The sequence below is a fragment of the Malassezia vespertilionis genome, chromosome 3, assembly GCF_029542925.1.
Source record: "Malassezia vespertilionis chromosome 3, complete sequence".
In the NCBI taxonomy this organism is placed as follows: domain Eukaryota; kingdom Fungi; phylum Basidiomycota; class Malasseziomycetes; order Malasseziales; family Malasseziaceae; genus Malassezia; species Malassezia vespertilionis.
The window spans coordinates 441,816-465,607 of NC_079249.1; the positions used below are offsets into that span (position 1 = coordinate 441,816).

Here is a 23,792-nt window from a genome sequence, read left to right on the forward strand (position 1 = left end):
GCGTCGGTGCTGGGGCCGTTGCGGGGCGACGCGCCTCCACACACGCGTAAGTCACGTGCACAATTGCACGCACGCGCGCATCAACACGCTCGTTGTCGACGAAACAATGCAACCACGCCGAAGCACGCCGCGCAAGGCCCGCTCCGAGAGCGTGGAGAGTTCTGTTGAGCCGCCTGCGCCGAAAGCAAAAGACACTCCCCGTCGCGGAGGCCGTGGTGGAAAGCAAGCAGCGTCCAAGGCCGCAGACACCCCAACAAAGAGCCCTGCGCGCCGCGGACGCCCGCCAAAAAGTGCCAAGAAGGAGCTTGCACAGCGTGTTCATATATTGCCGACGCGCACAAACCCCCGTCTGGAAGAGGTCAAGTCGCGTCAAGTGAAGCTGCAGGTCATCCGCCGCGAGGACAAGTGCGTAGACCGCGTCACTGACCACAGGGAAATCATTATTGGGCGGATCAAGCTGCCTACTGTGAACGGAGCCGAGCATGGGTTTCTGCTGAAGCGCTTTGATACGAATGCAATTGCCGGATCGTCCATGTTCCGCCTCGCGTTCCCCTTTGCGGACACGGAGCAGGAGACTGCCGAGATGGCCTACCTTGAGTCGCGCTTCGACACCGACGTGGCCAACGGCGGTCTTGTTCATCTTCCCCGCGGCCGTGGGCGCAAGGCGGACACGGACACGCCAAAAAAGGGAGCGCTCCCTCCGGGCTCCACGGGCGTCCGGCTCCAAGGCGTGTGGATCCCATGCCAACATGCCTCGTCCATCGCCGAGGACTATGGCTTGCTCGAGCTTGCACAGCCGCTCTTGGACGCTACCGCAGTCCTGCTGCCCAATGACGACACACCGCTGCTTAACCCCGACCCCGAGACGATCGCGCTTGCAGCCCACGCTGATGCTTCTCTAAGCACACCCGCGCGCCAAGTAAAGCGCGCTCGCGTCGCATCGGCAGCACAGCGCGCTGCCGTCGAAGACAGCATGCTGTCCTCGACGCCGATGCAGGCTGCCAAGCAGCTGCTCGGCCCCAACACGCCTGCATCCCCGTTACGGTCGAGACGCACTGCCTTGCGCCACGAGCAGGCAGAACAGCTCGATGCCGACGACCTGTCGAACATGACTGCGTCGCAGATTGAAGAGCAGATTCGCGCCGCAAAGGATCTCGCTGCAGAGATCACCGCGGACGCCGCTGCTACACCGGCGTCGGGCAAGCGCGCATCAAAGCGCAGGGCCGAGGAGGAGCTTGAAGGGGGTGTTCAGGTCGCTACTCAGCAAGCGCACCGCTCGCGTCGTGCGCCACTTGTGCGTGCTGCAGGCGCGCTGACTGCTGCGGGCGCGTTTGGCGTCGGTGCAGCGGCTTGGTACACAGGCACGCTTAATTTTACGCAGGCTCTGCCTGCTGCGATTCAGCAGATGCAGCAGCTCGATTATTCCAGTGCTGTGCAAGCGATTCAACACAACATCCAGAGCTGGGCTACCCTTGCGCCATGGTTTTCGTAGACAATGTACGCGCATCGTTTCCTCCACATAGCTGCAGGTGCAGTTTGTTTGTGCATGTGGCACCAGAAAAAGCAAAGTGCGCTTCGTCTGTGCTTTGCCATTGCCCCAAGTGCGTGCAGTGACTGCAGCGCACTTGCGCGCGTAGAGACATACCAACGATTGTAAAGCCACAAGACGAGGGTGTACAGGAGCAGGGCACGACGCTGCCCACGTTCCTGCTTACGCCGCCGCCGCCGCCGCAAACAAGCGTGCCCGCGCCAGACAAGAGCGTGGTGGGCTCGCGTCGTGCGCCTGATGCGGGCAACGCAGCGCCCCTTGAGCTGCCGAAAAGTGCGTCTATGGACGAGGCGGCCGGTGCGCTCGCCAAGCTTGCCAAGCTGGAGCGCGCGCGCACGCAAAAACGCGTATGGAAAAAATGGATTGGCGTTCAAGCAGCGCACGACATTGGCGTTCGGATCCAAGCGGATCGTATAGAGGGAGAAGAAGAAGAGCAGCGCGCATTGGCAAAGCAGCTGGTCAATGCTCACATTGACTTGTGTGTGCCGCAAGCGTGCGCAGACCACGCAGACCGCACCGAGATGCCGTGCACGATCTCCACTCCCCAGACGCCCGAGATGGGTCCCACCAGCACCGATACGCTGGAGACGCTCGCCTCCTCGCGCGGCCCACGAACCCCGCCGCGTGCGTGTGCGTATCCATACACCGATCCCGCCTCCCCCGATCGGCAGCCTCTGGATGCGCGCAGGAAAACACCGCCGCGTCTTGTCCAGCCGAGGCCCACCCACACGATTCCGCCGGAGCTGCTCACGAAAGACTGGGACGATAGCCGAAGCTCTTCGTCCTCGCAAAATGCTGACGAGGCTGCGGACTCGGACGCGTCTAGCTACGCGGGCGACGAGTCGCTTGAGGATAACAACCGCCTGAACTTGGAGCACGGCCAAGCGATGACCAACAAGCAGATGCGCCGCCAAATGCGCCATATGCGCAAGCACGGCGATACGGGCGAGTCGCGACAAATACGGCAGCTGCGCGACCAAGTCTTGCACGGCCTCCAGTACGGGTCCAAGACGCAACGAACGCAGCGCGCCATGGTGCGCTACACCCCGAATACAGCGGGCGCTGAGTCGGGCCTGTTGGACAGCGAGACGGCCAACCCAGACGTTGATCTCGGCGCGCAGAGGACGCCGTCGCCTTGTCAAGCACGCGCGGAGGAATCACCACAGCAAGACCGCCCGTCCCGCTGGCAGCGGCGGCAGCGCAAGGCGTGGGACAATGCGCCGTCTGTTTCCGACGCCATATCCACGTCGTCGGCCGTGGGATCGACAGCGCCTACGGCTCCGACGTGCGCCACGTCCGAGCGTGTTCCCATCTCGCACAAGACCGAGCTTGTGTACGATATACTCCACGAAAACCAGCGGGGCATTGTGCTTTTCGGGATCAAGAAGCACTTCAGTTCCGAGGTTTTGTTCGTCACCGACCCCTCGCCGTGGACCGACGCGACTGGCGCCAATACGGCGCTGGATACGACCACGATGCAAGTCCCGGACCCCTCCTGGGAGTGGGTCCAGCCGTTTTGGATGGTGGACATGACCGGCGATACCGACGAGGACGGCTGGCAGTACAGCGGCTCCTTTACCGGCCTCAAAGTCTGGCAGCGTTCCATCCACTTTTCCCATTCTCGTGGCCCTTCGAGCTGGCTCTCCAAGATGTACCAAGCAGCGCGCAAGCAGTCAGCACGCAGCGAAGCCAAGCAGCGCGATAAAGAGGCGAGCAGGCCAGACGAAGGCGTCGAGGCTTTGATGCGCTCGGTTCGTGTGCGTGGCGTGCACTGGCACGGTGTGCCGTCGATGTGGACCTTTGTGCGCCGCCGCCGCTGGGTGCGCCTGCGGAAACGGTGCGTGCCGGTTTACGAGGAGGAAGAGGCGGGTCCGCACATGCCCGATAAGCGCGACGTTCCTGCCAAGAACACCGCCCTTTCTTTGCGCGCGCCCAGCGCTTTTCCCGCGCCCATCGAACAGGGCGTGTACGATATGATGCACATGATGCACATGCTCCTCCCCTTTTTCCTCCTTTCGCCTGCACAGACAGCGGAAATACTGGCGAGCGAGGATGCGACGCCCCTTTACAAGTCGCAGGCGTGGGAAATTCACTTTGCGCGCATCATTGAGGACGAAATGCACGTACAGAACCCCTTTTTGTCCTATATATGGGCGCTACAGGAGCTGGAACGAGCCGATCTTGCGAATGTCACCGCAGACGTGCGTGCTTCCGAAGTTGCGTACCGCCGCGCCTGCATGAAACAGCCGCGCATCCAGCAACTTTGTTCCGACAAGGTGGAAGACATTGCGGGGGTGGACGAGCGGCAGCGCTCGCTGGGCGCACTCCTGCCGCCGCCGTTATACCCACGCGACGCACTGATCCTTTCCTCGCGTCCTGCTGGCCAGCGTGTCCGCCACAGTGGCAAGCGCGAAGACAGTCGCATCTCGCTCATCCGCGAGGCCATTGTCGAGCGCAACGTTAATGTTGCGATTCAAATGATGAAACTATGCCCGCTCGACCGGCTAAAACTTGATCTCTGGTACGTATGGCTCGGCGTGGTCGCAGTCAGCGAGCTCTCCCAGGGTGGCGAACGCGACGCCGGCGGACCCATCACGGTGGTTCAACACGCGTTTTACCGGCGGCGCGCGCGGAAGCGGCGCTATGCTCGCAAAGCCGCCCCCGCGTTCTCCGCCTTGCAGGAACGCACGCTGCGTGCCTGGATCCGGGACTATACCCAATCATCTACCCACCTCTTGGACGTTTGGGATATTTTGGTTGCCCATGTATGTACCTCTACCGACTCACCTTAGCTGCACGAGATTGTCATGATGTTCGATCATGCGCCGTCGCGACGCTCGTTTCTGGTCATGGTGCAGCGCATCAGCCACCTGGAGTTCTCTCACGTGCCCCATGCCGGGCAAGCCTTGCCGCAGGATACGCGATGGCGGCCCGTGCGCTCAGGCAAGGTCCGCCTGCCGCGCCTGCCGGCGCTCGACGCGCTTTCAAACCACGTGACGTAGTTTGACCATATTTGCAGTAGTACCCCACAGGCGCGACGCTCGGCCCGACTGTCGACGAGCGTCTTTCGCGCATAGAGACCATGGCGGAACATCTGGTAGGTAGCGCACGTGGAAAGTGTATGGGGCTGACACGATGCGCCTGTATTTGCGCGCTGGGCAACTAGACCGAAGGTACGTGTGATGGGGTGTACTGACATGTGCAGAGCAAATTGCTGGTAGGTTGCCGCGGTGGGCGTTCTAATTCGCAGAATTCAAAGAGGCCTTCTCTCTTTTTGACAAGGGTACGTCTAGGCGTGTGGTCGTGCTAATCGCTAGATGGAGATGGCTCGATTACTACCAAAGAGCTCGGTACTGTAATGCGCTCTCTGGGCCAAAACCCGACCGAAGCGGAGCTGCAGGATATGGTCAACGAGATCGATGCGGACGGCGACGGGACCATCGATTTTCCCGAGTTCTTGACCATGATGGCGCGCAAGATGAAGGACACAGACAGCGAGGAGGAGATTAAGGAGGCATTCAAGGTGTTCGACAAAGACGGCAACGGCTTTATCAGTGCTGCGGAGCTGCGCCATGTGTACGTATATGCCCGAGGCTCACCCTAGCATGACGAACCTGGGCGAGAAGCTGAGCGACCAAGAGGTGGAGGAGATGATTCGCGAGGCGGATACCGACGGCGATGGCCAAATCAACTACGACGAGTTTGTCAAGGTACGTGTGCGATGGGTACACTAACAGCAGATGATGATGAGCAAGGTGAGTGGGCCGCACACTGACCCCAGTAAGAAGTACCGCTTCGCCGTTTCTTACGCGTTATGGCTGCGCGTGTGCAGCTCCCAATATAGCCGCCTCGTCTCAACTTGCCTAGTGCATCCTGTACCTTTTCGCACGCGTTTCAGCGCAAGCACTGCCCCAGCGCAGCAGCATACTTCCCACCATTAATTACGTATTTCCTATACATCACAAACGTGCTCGTCTAGCGCCTCGCTGCGTTTTGTGGAGCTCGTTGTGACAGCAACGTCTTCGGCACGCGAGGCAGGTTCGTCGTTTTGCGGCGTACACTGTACTCTGCTAGCATGAGCGCAGAAAGCATGTCCAGCCATGACTACGATACCGGCTTCACGCACGCCTCTCCCCAGCTCACAGACCCGAACCTGTTTGCATCCTCAAGCGCGGACGCTGCCTCCCACTATGCCCCAGCGCCCATGAGCTACCCGCTAAGTCCGTCCCCGTCGCACATTTTATCTTCGGCACCAAGTGGCATGAGCTCTCCTATGAGCCCGCGGCGCCGCACACGCGATTCGCCGGTGCAGCAGTCGCTGCCGTACACAAAAGAGTTTGTCGACGAGTACCGCAAGCGAATGAAGGCCGATCCCGATCCCGAAGCGCAGTTTGCATTTGCCATGTACCTCATCGATGCTGCGAAACGCGTCGCGGATCCGCGCGATACGTCGAAACAGGCGCGCAAGTACCGTGACGCGCTGCTTTCCGATAGTTTGCGCCTCATCAAGCGCCTCGCGACTGCAGGACTTGTGCCGGGAAAGCCCCCCTTTGCAGATGCACAGTTTTACCTGGCAAACTGTTTTGGCCACGGCTCACTGGGCCTTCCTGTGGACCATACGAGAGCGTACCATCTCTACGTGCAGGCCTCGAAACAAAACCATCCCGCAGCGACGTACCGTACCGCGGTGTGCAACGAAGTCGGCGCTGGAACAAAACGCAACTACCAGCGCGGTGTGCTGTTTTACCGAAAAGCCGCGTCGCTAGGGGACACTGCGGGCATGTACAAGCTCGCAATGATTCTGCTGTATGGCCAGCTCGACGTTCCGCCTAATAAGCGCGAGGCGATTGTGTGGCTCCGGCGCGCTGCCGAGCAGGCCGACGAAGACAACCCACACGCACTCCACGAGCTTGCTTTGCTCCACGAGACGCCCGCATGCAGTATTGTGCCGCACGACGAAGCATACGCGCGCGATTTGTATACCCAAGCAGCGCAGCTCGAGTACGCCCCCAGCCAGTTCCGCCTCGGCGAGGCGTATGCGAGTGGAACTCTGGCGTGCCCAATCGATCCACGAACGAGCATTAGCTGGCACACCAAGGCTGCGAATCATGGCGACGGAAATGCCGAGCTGGCACTCAGTGGATGGTATTTGACCGGCGCCGATGGCGTTTTGCAGCAGTCTGACGCCGAGGCGTACTTGTGGGCGCGCCGTGCCGCGAATAAAGGCGTGGCAAAAGCCGAGTACGCGGTCGGGTACTATGCAGAAACGGGCATCGGTACACGCCAGGATATGGAAGAGGCAAAAAGGTGGTATGCACGCGCTGCTGCACAAGGACACGATCGTGCGCAGCAGCATTTGCACAACCTGCGCAGTACGGGCGGGAAGAGCAAGGACTCCGACTGTGTCGTGATGTGAAAGAGTGCCCTTTTAGGCTCGAAACGATAGAAGATAGCTTGTATGGTTAGCGAGAGTCGTTGTGTTGGTGTGCCAGGGGTGCTGCCGTGCGCTTGAGCGGGCAGTGAAGGACGAGGAGAGGGGCCAAAGCGAGTGCTGCGTGTTCAGAGCGCTCGGCCATTGCAGTGTTGCTCGTGCAAAAACTGTCGGCGCTGCTGCGGCTGTCAAGCCCGGCGATCGCGTGCTGCCCTTTGCGTTGCTGCCCGGCACTTTGACTCGGTGCACATTACATTATCACCTAGGTATCACTACGAGGCTACGTGCCGCACGGCAGCGATGCAACATCGCTCATACTCGGCGTCGGTGCCGCAGACGCTTGCAAGTCCGCCAGCATAGCCTGTACCGACGGATCCTCCAAGAAATTCTCCAAGTCTCCTCCATTCTGCGGCATTTGCGCCTCTGCACGATCACCAATCGTTTCCACGTACGGCGCGGGCGCGTTGGGAATCCCCGTATGCGCCGCAACGCCCAAGCCACCGCTCCGGGTAAATTCCCGCAGCTGCTCTGCAAACGCCGGCGCTTGGTACACCTCGATCCCATTAAATGCATCGATACTGAGCCCACCCGAGCGGCCCGTGCTGAGTGCAAACGTATTTCCGTCCTGGCCCACGACATTCGGCATGCCAATCCCCGAGGCGGCAAGGATCCCATACGGGTCCTCGAGCAAATCCACCAGATTGTCCACATCCTCGCCCTCGTACGTCGACGACGGCGACGCACTGCGCGACGACGACCCATCTTCTACGGTCGCAGGCAGAGGCTTGCGTCGAGCAACGGCACGCTCGTCCGTCTGTGCATGCTTGGCCACTTGCGCTGCTTGGCTCGCGTCCCATGCGGCGAGCGCGTGCGGGTTGAGCCAGGCGCCGTTGTGCTCCCCAAACACGTCTTTGGTCGGCCATGTATCTGCGTGCTCGTCGAGCGCGGCCGGCTCTGCAGGCGCCAGTGCGAGGCTTGGCGAGGGCGGCGACCAGTCTTGCGCAGCGCGCGTCGGAGTTTGCGCCGCGGCGCGCTTCTCTGCGAGCTTTTCGGCGCGCTGTGCACGCGCAATGGTGCGGCCCACACTCGGGCTCTGTGGACATCCAAACGCGTCCTCTTCGATCCCCATAAACGGCCCCAGCGCGCGCTTGCGGCTGGGCGACGGCGAGCTGGCGGAGCGCGCTATGCAAGCTTCGCGCGTGCTCGGCACGGCCGAATCACTGCGCGGCGCGTCGCATTCGCGCGTCGCGTACGGATTCACGGTGCCGTTCCGTCCGTGGGGGCGCTTTCGTGGGCTGCGGCGCGGTGGACTGGAGGCGGGCGCACGCGACAGGAAATTCGCGCGGTGCATCTCCACAAAGTCCATGTCGGCTTCGCTGAGGAGCGTGTTCATCACCGTCGCTGGCGAAGACTGAAGGAGATAGGAAGGCGCGCCGTACGTGCTTGTGGGACTCGAATGCGACTTGGTGTCCTGCGCGGCGCGTCCCATGCGCAGCGGACTGGACACTGACAGATTGGGATCCAGCTCGTGCAGCGGCCCTTGGCGCTGGAGGCGCTTCGCGTCGCGGTTTGCCACCGCACTGAGCGTGCGCCCGAGCTTGGCTTTTTTCGCGCGCGGCGGAGGACGGGCGCCAAAGACGTGGTCCGGGCGCGACGTGCCGTACTTGGTAAAGTAGAGACCGCACGCATTGCACGCCTGCCACCGCGTCGCGCCATCGGCAAGTGCCTTGGAAAGCCCGCTGAACTTGGGGATCCAAGGCAGCGACACGGCATCCGTCGGCGGGCGCTCGCTCGCTGGATAGTGTACAGGAACGCCAGGGGGAAGGACGAGCATGCGCCACGTTTTGCACGATTCCGTGCCGCAATTGTAGCACACGCGCTCTGTGCGCGATTCGCGAAGAGGACGCGGCGGCGCGCGCTGCGGCGGCGAGCTTGCGTCTTGGCCCTGCGCGCCGTGCTGTGTGGCGCCTGCGAGCATATGCAGCATGCGCATCAGCTGCTCACGCTGCTCGGCACTCGGCTGCTCGTGGCGCGTTTGCAGCGCCTGGAGCACTGGGAGGAGCTGCGCGTGTGTGGTTTGCGGCACAGCCGAGGTGCTTGGCGCGTCCATGGGCGTGTGCGGCCATTGTTTTGCGCGGCGCGGCGCTTCCTTTAAGCGAAGCACAACTTCGAGCACTTCCGCCACACCCGCGTCCTCCTCATCGGAGCTAAATGCGCCATAGTGCTGCTTTGTCTCTGCACGCACACGCCCCGTGACGCTCGAAGTGCCGTCGCCGGGCTCCTCGAGTGCGCCGCTAAAGTATCCTTTGCCGACAAGAACTTGCGTAGCGCGGTACGACTTGTTTGGACTCTGCTCCTGGCCGGAGCGGTATGTGTGAGTGCGCGATGGCGAGCGCTGCGCAACATGCTGCGACTCGTCGGGGTCGACGACATAGACGATGTAGTCGTGTTCGGTATCGAGGACGAGGTCGGGACTCGCGTCGCATATCGCGCCGAGACATGTCTTGAGCATAACGCGGCCCAGCTGGACCACCTGCGGAACGCTGCCATATGCGCACGCTGCCAAACGCACAGGGATCCGGCGCTGGACGCGCGCAATCATAGTATGCTGTGGACTGCGATCCAGCGAGTAGAGCACTTTGACTATTGTTAGCGATGCACACACGAACCTCCCATGATACGCCGCTCACTCCGCCGCCGCTTGGACGCTGCGGGTGTATATGCTAAAGGAGTGGCCATCGTCGTCGCCACGGCACAAGTGCCTGCGCAAGCAACGCGACGCGGCGCGCGGCGGCGTGTATGAATCACGTGCCGGCTACACGTGGCTTGGTGGCGCGCAAGGCACGTTGCATGGACGCGCCATTGTACCGGCTCGAGTACCTGTCGTTGGTGGGCAAGATCGCGACGGAAGTCGAGAATCATGTGGGAATCAATGATCGGGTGCTGGCCGAGTTCATTATTTCTCTTCATGATCAGTCGCCCTCGCTGAAGAATTTTCAGAGCAAGCTCGACGAGGCAGGCGCGGAGTTCGGCGCAGCGTTTGTGGAGAATTTGGACCGGCTCATCCGGACACTGCACCCTAAGCACAAAGAGCACAAGGAGCACGATGCGCAGCTCCAGCGCATGCCGGGCCTGGCCATTCGCGATCGCGACTGGGCCGACGCTTCCGATTACCAAGATACCCCGCAGGAGCGCGAAGCTGCACGCAGAGCCGCACGCCGCCGCTTGGACGACGACGTAGACGATATGGACAGCAAAGTACCGTGCCGGCCACGGCGCGATTCTGTGTCGCCGCGTGGCCGCGATCGCGAGCCGCCAGCGCATCTGCAGCGCGACGAGCAGCCCATCGTCGGCAAAGTATACCGCGGGCGCGTCTCTGGCGTCAAGGATTTCGGCGCATTTGTCACCCTTGATGGCGTCGTGGGGCGGCAGGATGGGCTCGTGCATGTAAGTGCGATGCGCGCGGGCCGTGTAGAGCATCCTTCGGACATTGTCTCGCGCGGCGACCAAGTCAGCGTCAAGGTGGTCTCTGTAAATGGGAATAGAATTGCGCTCGCGATGAAGGACGTTGATCAAGTCACGGGCCGTGACTATGCGCCGCAGCGCAGTGCACAAGCTCTTACCGGCGCGAACAGTGCGCCGCTCGGCGTCGTCGAAAAAGATGCGCCGGCGCAGCGGCGCCCCAAACGGCTCACAAGCCCCGAGCGCTGGGAGCTCATGCAGCTCATCGCGAGTGGCGTTGCCAAGGCGAGCGACTACCCCGAGCTGATGGATCAAGAGCTCTCCACGCCCGCGACGCGCGCCAAAGGCAACGACCCCGACGAGGAGGTGGAGATCGAGGTGCACGAAAAAGAAGCGCCGTTCCTCAAAGGCCAAACCGCCGCTTCCTTGGAGCTCTCCCCTGTGCGCGTCGTGAAAGCGCCCGACGGCTCGATGAACCGCGCCGCACAGGCTGGCGCATCGCTTGCCAAGGAGCGCCGCGAGCTCCGGCAACAGGAGCTTAACGAGCAGGCAGACGCGGAAAAACGCGATACCTCTACGGGGTGGCTCGATCCCATGGCCCAGCAAGGCGACCGCCAATTTGCCCAGGATCTGCGCGGCAATACGCTGGGGCGCCGCGCGCAGGAGCAGTCCGAGTGGAAGAAGCAAGCGTTTAACAAAAAGACGACTTTTGGCAAGATTAGCACGCTCAGTATCCAGGAGCAGCGCAAGAGCCTGCCGATTTACAAACTCCGCGCGCAGCTAATCCAAGCAGTAAGGGAGAACCAGGTGCTCATTGTGGTCGGCGAGACGGGCTCGGGCAAGACGACGCAGCTCACACAGTACCTTGCCGAGGAAGGATTTGCCGACCGCGGCAAGATTGGATGCACACAGCCGCGCCGTGTTGCGGCAATGAGCGTCGCAAAGCGTGTTGCCGAAGAAGTTGGCTCGCGTGTCGGCCAAGAGATTGGCTACACGGTCCGGTTCGACGACTGTACCAGCGCAGAAACACGGATCAAGTACATGACGGACGGAATGCTCCAGCGCGAGTGTCTTGTGGACCGCGACGTGAGTGCCTACACCGTCATTATGCTCGACGAAGCGCACGAGCGCACAATTGCCACAGATGTCTTGTTTGGCCTTTTGAAAAAAGCGCTCCAACGCCGCCCGGACCTCAAACTGATTGTCACGTCGGCCACGCTCGACGCGGAAAAGTTCAGCACCTACTTTTTTGGGTGCCCTATTTTCACCATCCCAGGCCGCACCTTTCCTGTGGAGATTATGTATACCAAGGAGCCAGAGCCGGATTACTTGGACGCGAGTCTCATTACCGTCATGCAGATTCATCTCTCCGAGCCCCCGGGCGATATTCTCGTCTTTCTCACGGGCCAGGAGGAGATTGATACCAGCTGCGAGATTCTGTACGAGCGCATGCGTGCGTTGGGGCCGTCCGTGCCCGAGCTCATCATCCTTCCCGTCTACTCGGCGCTGCCGAGCGAGATGCAGACGCGCATTTTCGAGCCCGCGCCGCCGGGCGCGCGCAAAGTCGTGCTTGCGACCAACATTGCCGAGACCAGTGTCACGATCGACGGCGTTTTCTACGTCGTGGACCCAGGGTTCGTAAAGCAGAATGCCTACGATGCGCGTCTCGGCATGGACAGTCTCGTTGTCACGCCCATTTCGCAGGCACAGGCGCGCCAAAGGGCTGGTCGTGCAGGCAGGACAGGCCCGGGTAAGTGCTACCGACTTTACACAGAGGCCGCCTTTCGCAACGAAATGCTCCCGAATCCTATCCCCGATATCCAGCGCCAAAACTTGTCTTCCACGATTCTCATGCTCAAGGCCATGGGGATCAATGACCTGCTCCACTTTGACTTTATGGATCCACCGCCGGCACAGACGATGCTCACCGCACTCGAGTCGCTCTACGCACTCAGTGCGCTGGACGACGAAGGGTTGCTTACGCGCCTCGGAAGAAAAATGGCCGATTTTCCCATGGATCCCCCCATGGCAAAAATGCTCATCACCAGCGTGGACCTTGGCTGCAGCGAGGAAGTGTTGAGCATTGCCGCGATGCTCAGCATCCAAAACGTCTTCTACCGCCCCAAGGACAAGCAGGCACAAGCAGATGCAAAGCGCGCTAAGTTTTTCCAGCCAGAGGGCGACCACTTGACGCTCTTGACAGTGTACAATGCATGGGTCTCGAACAACTTTTCCATGCCTTGGTGTGTAGATAACTTTATCCAGGGCAGGGCGTTGCGGCGCGCACAGGATGTGCGAAAGCAGCTGCTGGGGATCATGGACCGCTACCACCATGATATCATCTCCTGCGGCCGCAACTACAATCGCATCCGCCGCGCGATTTGTGCAGGCTACTTCCGCAATGCCGCGAAAAAAGATCCGCACGAGGGATATCGCTCGCTCGCAGAAGGCGGAGGGAATGTCTACTTGCATCCGTCGAGCAGCTTGTTCAACCGTCCGTCAGAGTACGTGGTGTACCATGAAGTCGTCATGACCACAAAAGAATACATGCGCGAAGTCACGGCCATCGAGCCGAAATGGCTATTGGAGGTTGCTCCGCGCTTCTTCCGGTCCGCGGATTCGGCAAATATCTCGAAGCGCAAGCGCCAGGAGAAGATCAAGCCGCTCTTTAACAAATACGCCACGGACCCAGACGAATGGCGCATCTCTAAGCAGCGGGCCAAGGCGATATGGACAAACGACCAAAAGTTTTAGCGTACGTAGCCAGTACAGCCGAGGGCCTTCATGTGGAGGGCCGCCGCATGCACGTGTAGTGAAACGCTGCGTACTCCACGTGCTTCGCTTGTACGATGGCGCTCGCAGAAGCGGACTACGCGATGGACGATGTCGAGGACGAGTCCCAGCCTGATTATGCCGAAGGCGAGCCTGAATTTGGGACGCAATCCGAAGACTCGGAAGGTGTGTCCGATGTGTACGAGTCGCACGAGGAAGACGAGCTCGTGGACGAGATGGAAGACGCGCCGACCCCCGAGACGAACCGCAAGAGCCGTGGGAAGACGCTGCGTGTGCGCCTCTCACGCAGCAAGTCTTCCACCGATAGCACACCACAGTCTACACCGTCGCGGCGACTCTCCGGCCGCTTGCCGAAACGGACGATGCTCGCGCGCGCGGCACAAGATTCGGAAGAGGACGACGACGAGCTCGACGACTCTGACGACTCCGAGATGGAGCGCAGCAGCGATGCGCCGATGACTGCGCGCCAAGTAGCGCGCCTCAATAAGCAGCGCGGCGTCGCGACGCAAGAACTCGTGGAGCTGCCGATGGGTACGTACATGGGACACACTAATCTACAGAGGACAGATCCAAGCGCGCCAAACTCACCGAAACAGAGCTTGCGCTGCGCCGCTCCGAGACGGCACGCCGGCGACGGAACCAGAGCGAGAAAAAGCTAGAGGACGATAAGATCGAGACCATTAACCGTCTTTTGAAGAAACAAGTCGGCAAGGTGCGGAGCGGCAAGCACCAGACGGACGACGAATTGCACGCAGATGCACCGCGCGATATGCGCGCAAACTATCCCCTGCCCATGTTCCGCTACATTAGCCGCGCGGAAAACAGCGTGCTGGCCGTGCCGCTCGCAGAAGACGGGCGAGAAGGAGCGTATGCACATGCACTTCGCTCCGCATTTGGCCAATACGACGCACGCGCAGCCGTGTAGGCATTTTGTGTATGCCATCTAGTCACTTGTATAGCCGTATCTTACGCCAATTTTGACCGCATATTCGCCAAGCCCTGCCACACCTGGCTTCCAGGCACAGGCATCATCTGGTCGACGTGGTGCTCGCAAATCGTTCCGCTCGTGCGGTCCAGGCGGTACCTGAAGAGCATGGTATAATCCTGCACGGCGTGCGAGACGCGTGTTGTGCCGCGGAATCGGATCCGCGCGATGAGCTCGTCCATAGGCACGAGTGCCTTGCTTCGTGAGAGCACAGCCGCATTGAGCTGTGTGCGTCTAGGGACAAAGGACATGTGTTCCACACGCACTTCTGCGTCCTTGAACAGTGCATGCAGCGACCAACGCAGCGCCTGGGCACTAAGCATGTACATGCGGTGCCCATGCAGTGAAAACGCAGGCGAGAAATGCTCCGGCACGTTCACTTTTGATGCCGATTCTTCGCGCAACGGCAGTGGCGGCAGTGGCGGTAGTGGCGGGCTGAAGCAGAAATGGATCTGTTCGTGGTAAATTCGATCTGGAGTTACATTCGGGGAGAGTGGCTGGGATATCATGGGCCGTAACTGCGCTGGGTGAGCCGCATCGTTCCTAGTTCCTTCGAGCAGGCCGCATTCCATAAATTGGGGCAGCGTTTTGCGAAGGTGCCGCACAACTGCCCCGACACGGACCTGGTACTCGTGCTCGGGCAGCGTCAGGCGTGCTTGCGATACATGCGTAGGAGAAAACAAGGTGACATGCCGGCTGCGGGGCGCAGCTGCGCGCAGTCCACTGCGCACTGACGCCGCTTCTAGCATGCGGACCAAAAGCGAGGCAATGCGTCGCAGTGCAGCCTCCACATTTTTGCGACGATGTCGAGCGACGAAGGACGCTACGCGATGGCGCGTGCCGTACTGGGCGATGCGTTCGCGCAAGTGCGCAATGCACGTATGCTGATTATTGGTGCCGGGGGTATCGGGAGCGAGGTGCTTAAGGATTTGGTCTGTGTGGGCGTCGGCCACCTGGAAATTGTACGTCGCACACTACGCTCACGCTAGATTGATTTGGATACCATCGACCTCTCCAACCTGAACCGCCAGTTTCTATTCCAGAAGAAACACATAGGCAAACCAAAAGCTACTGTGGCAAAAACAACTGCATCGGCGTTCAATCCCGACGTGGAGATTGTCGCACACCATGCGAATGTTCGGGATCCGCGCTTCCATGTACGCTTCTTCCAGACGTTCGACGTCGTGCTTGGCGCTCTGGACAATCTGGAGACTCGCCGCTGGGTGAACAAAATGTGCGTTGCAGCGCAGGTGCCGCTGGTTGAAAGCGGCACCGCAGGATACCTGGGACAGGTGCAGCCAATTCGTGCAGGCTTTACAGAGTGCTACGACTGCACCGCGCATCCTACACCGACGACGTATCCCGTATGCACGATCCGCTCCACTCCTTCTACGCCGGTCCACTGCATTGTATGGGCGAAAAACTGGTTTTTTCCGCAACTCTTTGGCAAGTGCGACGACGACGACGCGGAGCTGGACGAGGCGGAAGAGGCAGGCGAGAATGCGAAAGAACTTGCAAATTTGCGGCGCGAAGCGCGGCAGATGCGCGGAATGCGCAAGGACATGCTGGCCGGTGATCGCGCCGCCATTGGCCACGTGTTTGACAAGCTGTACGATGTGGATATCCGGCGGCTCTTGAGCATGGACGAGATGTGGGAGCGGCGGACGAAGCCTGCACCGCTGTGCTGGAGGGATGCACTGCACACGTCTGGCGAAGAGGCGTCATCCACCGGGCTGCGTGATCGCCAAGAGCTGTCCATCGCTAAGAACACGCGCGTATTTCTGGATACGGCGCAAGTGCTCGCAGCGCGCGCGAAGAACGCGCCGCTCTCTTTCGACAAGGACGACGAGGATGCACTTGCACTCGTCACTGCAGCAGCGAATCTTCGGGCACATGTGTACCACATCCCGCAGCTGACGCAGTTCGAAGCGAAGCAGGTCGCCGGCAATATCATTCCCGCGATTGCGACGACCAATGCAATCGTCTCTGGCATGGCTGTTGTGCAGGCACTGCATATGCTTGCGCAGCGCTGGGACAAGATGCGTGTGGCGAGCCTTGCGCGGAATACTGCGCGTGTATTCACCACCTTTGCTCCTGCGCCGCCGAATCCAGGGTGCGGCGTGTGTGGCGAAATGTATTTGCGTGCCTCGGCCAACGTCGACAAGACGACATTGCAGGATGTGCTGCGCGTCGTGCGGAAGCCAACGTCGGAAGGCGGCCTTGCCTACGACGAGGACGCCGAGATTTCTGTCGCAAATGGCGCTCGCATACTGTACGATATGGATTTGGACGACAATGTAGAAAAGACGCTCGGCACACTGCGCATCGAGCCGGGCGCTTCGTTGGCGGTGGTCGACGAGGACGGATACCAAGTTACGGTCCAGCTGCTGATCGAGCATGACGATGCAATGGATGGATTTGTGGTGCACTGGCGCGGCGCACCGGCCGCTGTGCCGCGCCGAAAACAGATACCGCCGCCGCCAACGGAATCTGACGAAGAGGTGGAAGAAATCGCGCCGCCCGCACAAGGCACCAAGCGGCGAGCCACGAGGGCGCCTGATGGGAGTGCAAAACGCGGCGCGCCGTGCGACGATGCGCCGCGCAAACGCACTGCGACGGGCAATACAGACATGCCGATTGTGCTCGACTGAGCGCCGGGCAACACAGACATGGCGCTGTGCTCGACTGAGCACTGCGCCTGCAACACAACACGATAGCACCGACAAGCGCCTGCAACTACACCATCCTACACCATCACTACATAGACGGCTCGCGCATGTACCGTGCAGATATCCACGCAGCACAGGCCACCAGTCCCACTACCCAGAACGCCATGTGGAAGTTGAACGGCCATGGCTGTGCATCCGGCCCGCCACGAATACTTTGTGCCCACAGAACGCCGCCTACAATCGGTCCCACGCACCGCGCACCCGCACTCACCGTCTGTGCAAGTCCATTTGCCAAAGGAGCGAGGTGCGCCGGCGACCAAACATTCAAAAGAAATGTGATCGAAGTAAAACTAAACACGTTGGCGAGCCACCGCAGCGTGGCACATGCAATCATGCCCATCATCACAAGCACGTCGGTGCTTGGCATTACAAACGTGCGTAGGAATGGAAAGAGCACGTAGCAGGGAAAGTGTAGCGAGAGGCCCAGCTGCAGCATGGCCAAATAGGACAGACGGCCATTGGGTGGCCCGACGTTTGGGTACACTTTGAACTGAAAAAAGAGCTGGCAGAAAGCCATGGCAGAGATGAGGATCGCATAGTGCCCCGCGGTCAGTGCAAGTCCTCCAGAGTCGGCGGGGGTGACGAGAAACGCGAGGAAAATTTGGTCAAAGGTGGCAGAATGGAAGGAAAGCAGGCCGTACTCGGCAATGACCACCACCGGGAGACATGCCCACACCGATGCTGGCGCTGCTGGCACGCCTTGAGGGGGCGGAGCATCCTCCCGGACATGCTGGCTGCTCGGCGTACGCACGCGATGTGTGCGTGCGAAATGAGCGGGAGGAACATACGTATTGGCCGAGACGGGGCGCGACTGAGGCTCCCAGTATGCCTGGCCCAGGAGTGGCGGGGTATCTGTATATGGTTCGTGGTCCGAGTCGTACTCGACGACCGAGCCATGCTCTTCCTGCTCGTCTGCATTGGTCGCTGCGGCGACCCAAAGATCGGTGATCGAGAGGACCGCGTCATCGTTGGCCAGCACAAATCGCTCCATTAACGACATGTTGGACACGCGGTGCTGCGCCTCGTCGGGCCTCGACGCCATGTAGGAATGCCGCGCAGGGGCTGCGTGCTGTGAGTGCTGAACAACAGGCACCGATGCGTGGCGAACGCCTCGCGTGTGGCCATAAGCAGTGCCCCGCGTAGGACGCAGCTCGACGCCGGGCAAAAAAGGATCCTCGTCGACACTGGACGGCGTGCCCGGCGCATCCGAATCGGGTACGCGAATCGTGCCGCGCGCTTCAGGGTCGAGAAAGAGCGAGAGGATCGCTGCGAGCGCTGTACATGACACTGCTGCCGTGCATGGCAGTAGGTACGGGTATTGTGTGAGCAAAGCGCTTTGTCCAAAGAGCCATGGGTACTTTTCTGCGGGGTGCTCGAGCAGGCCGCCCAGTATCGGGCCTACAATGCCGCCCATGCCCCAGCACAGCCCCATCTGCACATACGCGCGGCTCTCATTTGTCTCGTCGACAAGGTCGCGCACGGCGCCTTTGGCGACGCCGACGGCGCCGTAAAAAAAACCTTGGCACAGCCGGAAGAAGATCGCACAAGTGAGATTCGGCGCTACGCCGTACAAAAGCAGGGACACGGTGCTTCCCACAAGCGAGATTTGGAGCACGTTGCGTCTGCCGCGTTTCTCAGCAGCGGATGTCCACAGGAGGGAAGTGAGAAACTGCGCGAGAAAAAAAGCAGAAGTTACGATCCCCGCCCAGAATCCCACACGCCCTTCGTCGTCGATGTGGAAATCCTGCAGCATAAAAAACAGAAAGGGACCTGCGACGCCTGCGGAGCAAAACTCGCCAAATATAAAAAGGCACAGGACAGTGTACGGCAGCATGGGCAATGGATTCCCGTCGCCTGCAAGCATCGGCGGCGCAGTGACGTGACTAGCACTAAAGTAGCGCGCTGGATGCTCCCAATCGTCCGGCATTGTAGTTGCCGTCGCACGGCGCCATAGCGGAAAGCTGAAACTGCCTGCGCGGCTCGTGTGCTGCGCTGCATGGCTGATCCATCGGCGCACACTGCCCATGCCCTGCTGGCGCCGCTTGAACGACACGGGCTCACACGGCACTTGGGCGCCCTGCAGCAGCGCGTCATCTGCACTGGCCTCTGTCGAACACTCCGAGTTCTCCACGGGCGTGCCCGGCGCACTGCGCTGCGCACCGTCGAGCAACGACCGTGCGTTCATGGATCAATGCGCGAAACACGCATGTGGAGACGCGCTGGCCTACGACCGGCACGGCGTGTGGAGGCTTCTTTTTTCATGGCGCCCGTCGCAGGAAGCGTGCCGAGCAATGCGCCCGCCAAGGACGTGCAGCGCTCGTCTGCGCAGCCTGCGACGCCTGCGCAGATGGACGCTATCCGGCGACTTGTGCAGGTGGTTGTGCGTTTGTTCTACGACGACGGCCATATTCTGCTGATGGACCAGCTTGTGAGCGTTGCAGCGATCCCGACCGATGTACTTGCACGGCGCGTTGGGCTCCAGCCGCGAGACCTTGGGGCGCTTGCGGCGAAGATGGTGGAAGACAATCTGGTATCTATTCACCGCTCGCAGGAAAACAGAGACAGTTTGATGGCGCGCGCGTTTTCACGCACGTACTACTACATCGATTACAAGCATTTCCTCGATGTGATAAAGTGGCGGATGATGGCAATGCGGCGGCATATTGATACAAAGCTGCGCAATGGGCTTGATAATAAGGGATATGTATGCCTGCGCTGTCGTCGGTCCTACTCGGCGCTCGAAGTGGGCCATCTCTTGAACTTTTCGAGGAATGTGTTCGTGTGCGAGACGCCTGGGTGCAATACGGAGCTGGTCGATAACGAGGATGCAGAGGATGTGCGGCGATCCAAGGATACGCTCACGCGCTTTAATGAGCAGCTGTATGTTGTGCAACAGGCGCTGCGCAGTGTCGAAGGTGTCGCGCTGCCACCGATGGACATTCATGCATGGCTCGCAAAGCACGCTGCAACGCAGCCCTGGGTGCATGAGATGCCACGCGACGATAAACAGTTTGTGCCGGGCGCAGCGCCGCGCCCTACGCAAAAGGGCCCGAGCGTGCGTGTGGAAATGTCGGGGAGCGACCCGACCGCGGAGCTGGAGAAGCAGCAGGAACGCGTGCGCGAAGAAGACAAACAGCGTGCACAGAACATGTTGCCCGCCTGGCATCTTGCATCGACTGTCAGCGGCGAGAGGACGGGTCTTGGGACTGCTATTGCGGAGCGGCGCACCGATGCAGCGGCGGCAGCTCCCGCCGCGCAGCAGGAAGAGGCACACGACGAAGATATCGACTACTATGCCCGGTATACATCGCAGCTCGAGACGGCCCCGGAGGAGGAGGGTGGCTGGAGCGACGTTGATGTGGATACGCTCAGTGGCGCAAAGCGCAAAGCGGAAGAGGACACGGAGTTGGAAGCGAAACGCGCGCGCACAGAGCCCGCAGACGACGAGGACGACGATATGGAGGATGTTATCTAGTGCATGTACTATAATGATGTATACCAGGTGTGATGAGCTGCATTGGTCCAAGCTGCACGCTAGCAAAGGTGCACAAAAACCACACGAAAGGCTTTCGGTTCAGTGCCCAGGTTGAAAGAGGCTGGCGTTGCATCGGGAGAATCTTTGCTGTAAACTTGTCTTTTTCGCATAAACATTAACGGGACATTGTCAACCATCGAAACATAATCTATAAAACAATAACGTCAGTATTCATTAGCGAGCCAGCGCCAGCATGGTCTGGATTTCACCGCGGCAAATCGGGCATGCATATCGCATCCGCGGCGCCCGTCCAAGGTTCATTTCGTGTATCCGCGATTTCTGCACGCTTTCAATCACACGCTCGGCACATTTTCGGCACAATGCATGAGTGCATGGGAGAAGAATAGTGTTGGGTGCAAGTGTCATGCAAATAGGACACTCGGGCCGTTTCTTCTCGTCTTCCGTATCGAGCGACAGCTGCGGCAGCTGCATTCCCCCCTTTTCTGGCTCGCCCAAATTCGTTTCATTGGTGCTTTTTTCCATATACGTCCCAATACCAAACAGGTCTTGAAGCAGCAGGTCGTAACCGCCAATATAAATGTTTCGGCGAAGCACTTGGATGCGCCATGCTGGATCTGCGTCGGAGGTATACAGTGCTGCAAGTCTCATGGTCAAAGCATTCGGCTGTCCAAGACGCTCTCCGTCCTCATCGAGCGCTTCCATATAAAGCGCTAGCTCCAGCGGCGCCTCCTCTGAAAAATTCCACGCTTCGTCCAGGAGGAGCGGCAGCGCTGCATGCTGTGCAACTCCCTGCTGCACTTCTAAGGATGCAATTCGCCACCCCGGTGGCTGTGGCTGTGGCTGTGGCTGTGGCTGTGCTGGCGGTGGCGCGTGTGCCATTCCATGCACCATGCGGCTGTTCAGCACGTACAGCTCAATCCTAGCCCGCGGTGCGACACAGTCGCAGTCAAATGTGATCGCGTGCGATGCGCTGATAAGAGACAAGGAGTTGCTAGTCTCTTTATCGAGTACTCTTGCGCCTTGTACTTGCTCCTCCGGCAAGAGCTTTACCGTGGATTTGTGCATGTTCACGTACAAATCCAAGGACGACACACTCTTGGCTTTTCTATCACGCTGGATCCATTGCGACAAGTCTGCCGTGGTAATATGGCTCGTATCGGGGAACGTGCGCGTATGCTCCTCAAAGTGGTCCCCGACGTTGGGCCCAAAAAGCCGCATGAGCTTCTCATTTGGGTCTGCCCACACGGGCTGTTTCGAATCCGACACCTGAAGTGACTGCACGCCATGTGCCAGTGCCGGAGTATCCGTCATGCCAGTGTGCTGATTCTGGAATCGAAATATAGGCACTGCACTGCGCCAGCCAGGTGAGTTCTGCAAGGTGTTCGTCAAAGCAGGCGCAGGTCTCTGTGGTTCTTGCATTTCAATATCGTGTTCACCTGAGCGCATCGCAGGCGCGAACCCACTCGGCAACATCCGTGCATGATACATGCTATGCAAAGCCAAGCCTTGTCGCGGCCAAACGTCTCGGTGTCACGTGCCTCCACACGCTGCCGGAAAAAAAAAGCGCGACACAGGTTCAGCCAAACTATGGAATATCATGCGCCACAGGCGCAGGGTATGGTTCTGTGCGCCGACTGCGGTGTACCGATCGAGCCGAACAATGCGAATCTATGTATAAACTGCCTAAGAAACAGTGTAGATATCACTGAGCTCATTCCGAAGCAGGCGGCTATCAATTACTGCCGCAACTGCGAGCGGTACCTTAACCCCCCCAATACGTGGGTCATTGCGGCGCTGGAAAGCAGGGAGCTGCTCGCAATCTGCCTTAAAAAATTGCGCGGCCTGAAACACGTGCGTTTGATAGATGCCAACTTCATCTGGACGGAGCCGCACAGCAAGCGCTTGCGCGTAAAGCTAACCGTCCAAAAAGAGGTACGTCGTGCGACTCGCTCACTCTAGGTTTTTTCCTCCACGATTTTGCAGCAGGTGTTTGAGGTGGAATTCATTGTCCAACACGGGCAGTGTCCCGACTGCACGCGCCTTGCGGCCAAGAATACGTGGAAAGCCGCAGTGCAGGTGCGCCAAAAAGTGGCACACAAACGCACATTCCTATACTTGGAGCAGGTGCTTCTCAAATACAATGCCCACCGCGAGACTGTCTCGGTTCAGGAAAAGAAAGACGGTCTGGATTTCTTCTTTGTCCAGCGCGCACACGCCATCCGGCTCTGCGAATTTTTTTCGTCGGTCGCCCCGATACGGATTAGCAAGTCGGAGCGGCTTATTAGCTCAGACGTGCATACGAGCCAGAGCAACTACAAGTTTACGTACAGCGTCGAGATTGCGCCGATTTGCAAGGACGATCTCGTGTGCCTCCCGCTCCCGATTGCACGGTCCTTGGGCAATATTGGCCAGATGGTGCTGCCGTATCGAATCAGCAATGTGATCAAACTCGTCGACCCAGCAACACTTCAGCTCGCCGATGTGCCCTCGCAGAAATTCTGGCGCGATCCGTTCCAGGCGCTTGCGCGGATCCCCGAAATGGTCGAGTTCCTCGTGCTCGATATGGAAGTCACGGGCGGCCATGGCCATGGGCCGCACGGTCAGACTATGAAAAAGTTTACCGGTGCAGATGTGCAAGTGTCGCCTTTGAACTCGACCCAATTTGGCGAGTCAGACGCTGTATACCACACACGTACGCACCTTGGCCACATCTTGCAACCGGGCGATACCGTGCTTGGCTATTTGTTGACCACGGCCAACTTCAATAATGCCGAGTGGGACGCACTGCCGTCGGAACGCAAACCCGATGTGGTGCTTGTGAAGAAGAGTTATCCCGACAGGAAGCGCCGCAACAAGCGCAACTGGAAACTCAAGAGCATTGCCAAGGAAGCCGAGGATCCCAACGCAAGCGAGAATGTGTTTGGCCGCGGCGCATTGGGCCGTCGTGGTGGATTGGACTCGCAGCGTGTGGAGCGCGACTATGAAATGTTTTTGCGCGAACTCGAGGAGGACGAGGAGCTGCGTGCGGATGTGAATCTGTACCGCGACGAAGACAAGATCGCGGCAATGGAGGCACACCGCAAGCGCAAAGAGGCAAAACTCGCGCGTGCGAACCGTGCACCGGGTGCTATGGAAGAAGATATGGACGGCGATGACGACATTGACGACGGGCTTACTACGGATAACGAGACCGAGTACGGCTCCGACGAAGAGACGCCGCAGATCCACCTCGACGAGCTCCTCGATGACCTGGATGAAATGAATATCGAGGAGGGCGATGAAGTAGTAGAGTAGCGAATTGATAGACAACCATTGGCTACAAGCGCATCACCACAAGTGCAAAGGTG

General features: G+C 59.7%; 11 protein-coding genes across 11 annotated transcripts; 7 read left to right on the forward strand and 4 right to left on the reverse strand.

The window, feature by feature from the left end:
• Positions 1-106: 106 nt before the first annotated feature.
• Positions 107-5,333, forward strand: MVES1_001708 (uncharacterized protein; the record flags this gene model as incomplete). Its single annotated transcript, XM_056206549.1, has 10 exons — positions 107-1,488; positions 1,638-4,314; positions 4,342-4,497; positions 4,572-4,646; positions 4,716-4,722; positions 4,800-4,832; positions 4,867-5,125; positions 5,154-5,259; positions 5,290-5,304; positions 5,331-5,333. 10 exons carry the CDS (start codon positions 107-109, stop codon positions 5,331-5,333), a joined length of 4,713 nt encoding a protein of 1,570 aa, XP_056062524.1.
• A 291-nt stretch (positions 5,334-5,624) lies between these two features.
• Positions 5,625-6,965, forward strand: MVES1_001709 (uncharacterized protein; the record flags this gene model as incomplete). The annotated part of the gene is made up of 1 exon (XM_056206550.1): positions 5,625-6,965. The coding sequence occupies one exon, from the start codon at positions 5,625-5,627 to the stop codon at positions 6,963-6,965; it is 1,341 nt and encodes a 446-aa protein (XP_056062525.1).
• A 295-nt stretch (positions 6,966-7,260) lies between these two features.
• MVES1_001710 (uncharacterized protein) lies at positions 7,261-9,656 on the reverse strand (the record flags this gene model as incomplete). The annotated part of the gene is made up of 2 exons (XM_056206551.1): positions 7,261-9,623; positions 9,650-9,656. 2 exons carry the CDS (start codon positions 9,654-9,656, stop codon positions 7,261-7,263), a joined length of 2,370 nt encoding a protein of 789 aa, XP_056062526.1.
• Positions 9,657-9,830: 174 nt separating this feature from the next.
• PRP22 (RNA helicase) lies at positions 9,831-13,196 on the forward strand (the record flags this gene model as incomplete). Its single annotated transcript, XM_056206552.1, has 1 exon — positions 9,831-13,196. One exon carries the CDS (start codon positions 9,831-9,833, stop codon positions 13,194-13,196), a length of 3,366 nt encoding a protein of 1,121 aa, XP_056062527.1.
• A 95-nt stretch (positions 13,197-13,291) lies between these two features.
• MVES1_001712 (uncharacterized protein) lies at positions 13,292-14,160 on the forward strand (the record flags this gene model as incomplete). The annotated part of the gene is made up of 2 exons (XM_056206553.1): positions 13,292-13,766; positions 13,796-14,160. 2 exons carry the CDS (start codon positions 13,292-13,294, stop codon positions 14,158-14,160), a joined length of 840 nt encoding a protein of 279 aa, XP_056062528.1.
• A 41-nt stretch (positions 14,161-14,201) lies between these two features.
• On the reverse strand, positions 14,202-14,969 carry MVES1_001713 (uncharacterized protein; the record flags this gene model as incomplete). Its single annotated transcript, XM_056206554.1, has 1 exon — positions 14,202-14,969. One exon carries the CDS (start codon positions 14,967-14,969, stop codon positions 14,202-14,204), a length of 768 nt encoding a protein of 255 aa, XP_056062529.1.
• Positions 14,970-15,023: 54 nt separating this feature from the next.
• UBA2 (E1 ubiquitin-activating enzyme) lies at positions 15,024-16,871 on the forward strand (the record flags this gene model as incomplete). The annotated part of the gene is made up of 2 exons (XM_056206555.1): positions 15,024-15,182; positions 15,210-16,871. 2 exons carry the CDS (start codon positions 15,024-15,026, stop codon positions 16,869-16,871), a joined length of 1,821 nt encoding a protein of 606 aa, XP_056062530.1.
• Positions 16,872-16,977: 106 nt separating this feature from the next.
• MVES1_001715 (uncharacterized protein) lies at positions 16,978-19,134 on the reverse strand (the record flags this gene model as incomplete). The annotated part of the gene is made up of 1 exon (XM_056206556.1): positions 16,978-19,134. One exon carries the CDS (start codon positions 19,132-19,134, stop codon positions 16,978-16,980), a length of 2,157 nt encoding a protein of 718 aa, XP_056062531.1.
• Positions 19,135-19,209: 75 nt separating this feature from the next.
• On the forward strand, positions 19,210-20,424 carry MVES1_001716 (uncharacterized protein; the record flags this gene model as incomplete). Its single annotated transcript, XM_056206557.1, has 1 exon — positions 19,210-20,424. One exon carries the CDS (start codon positions 19,210-19,212, stop codon positions 20,422-20,424), a length of 1,215 nt encoding a protein of 404 aa, XP_056062532.1.
• A 234-nt stretch (positions 20,425-20,658) lies between these two features.
• On the reverse strand, positions 20,659-21,756 carry MVES1_001717 (uncharacterized protein; the record flags this gene model as incomplete). Its single annotated transcript, XM_056206558.1, has 1 exon — positions 20,659-21,756. The coding sequence occupies one exon, from the start codon at positions 21,754-21,756 to the stop codon at positions 20,659-20,661; it is 1,098 nt and encodes a 365-aa protein (XP_056062533.1).
• A 276-nt stretch (positions 21,757-22,032) lies between these two features.
• On the forward strand, positions 22,033-23,739 carry NMD3 (ribosome-binding protein; the record flags this gene model as incomplete). Its single annotated transcript, XM_056206559.1, has 2 exons — positions 22,033-22,377; positions 22,405-23,739. 2 exons carry the CDS (start codon positions 22,033-22,035, stop codon positions 23,737-23,739), a joined length of 1,680 nt encoding a protein of 559 aa, XP_056062534.1.
• Positions 23,740-23,792: the final 53 nt, after the last annotated feature.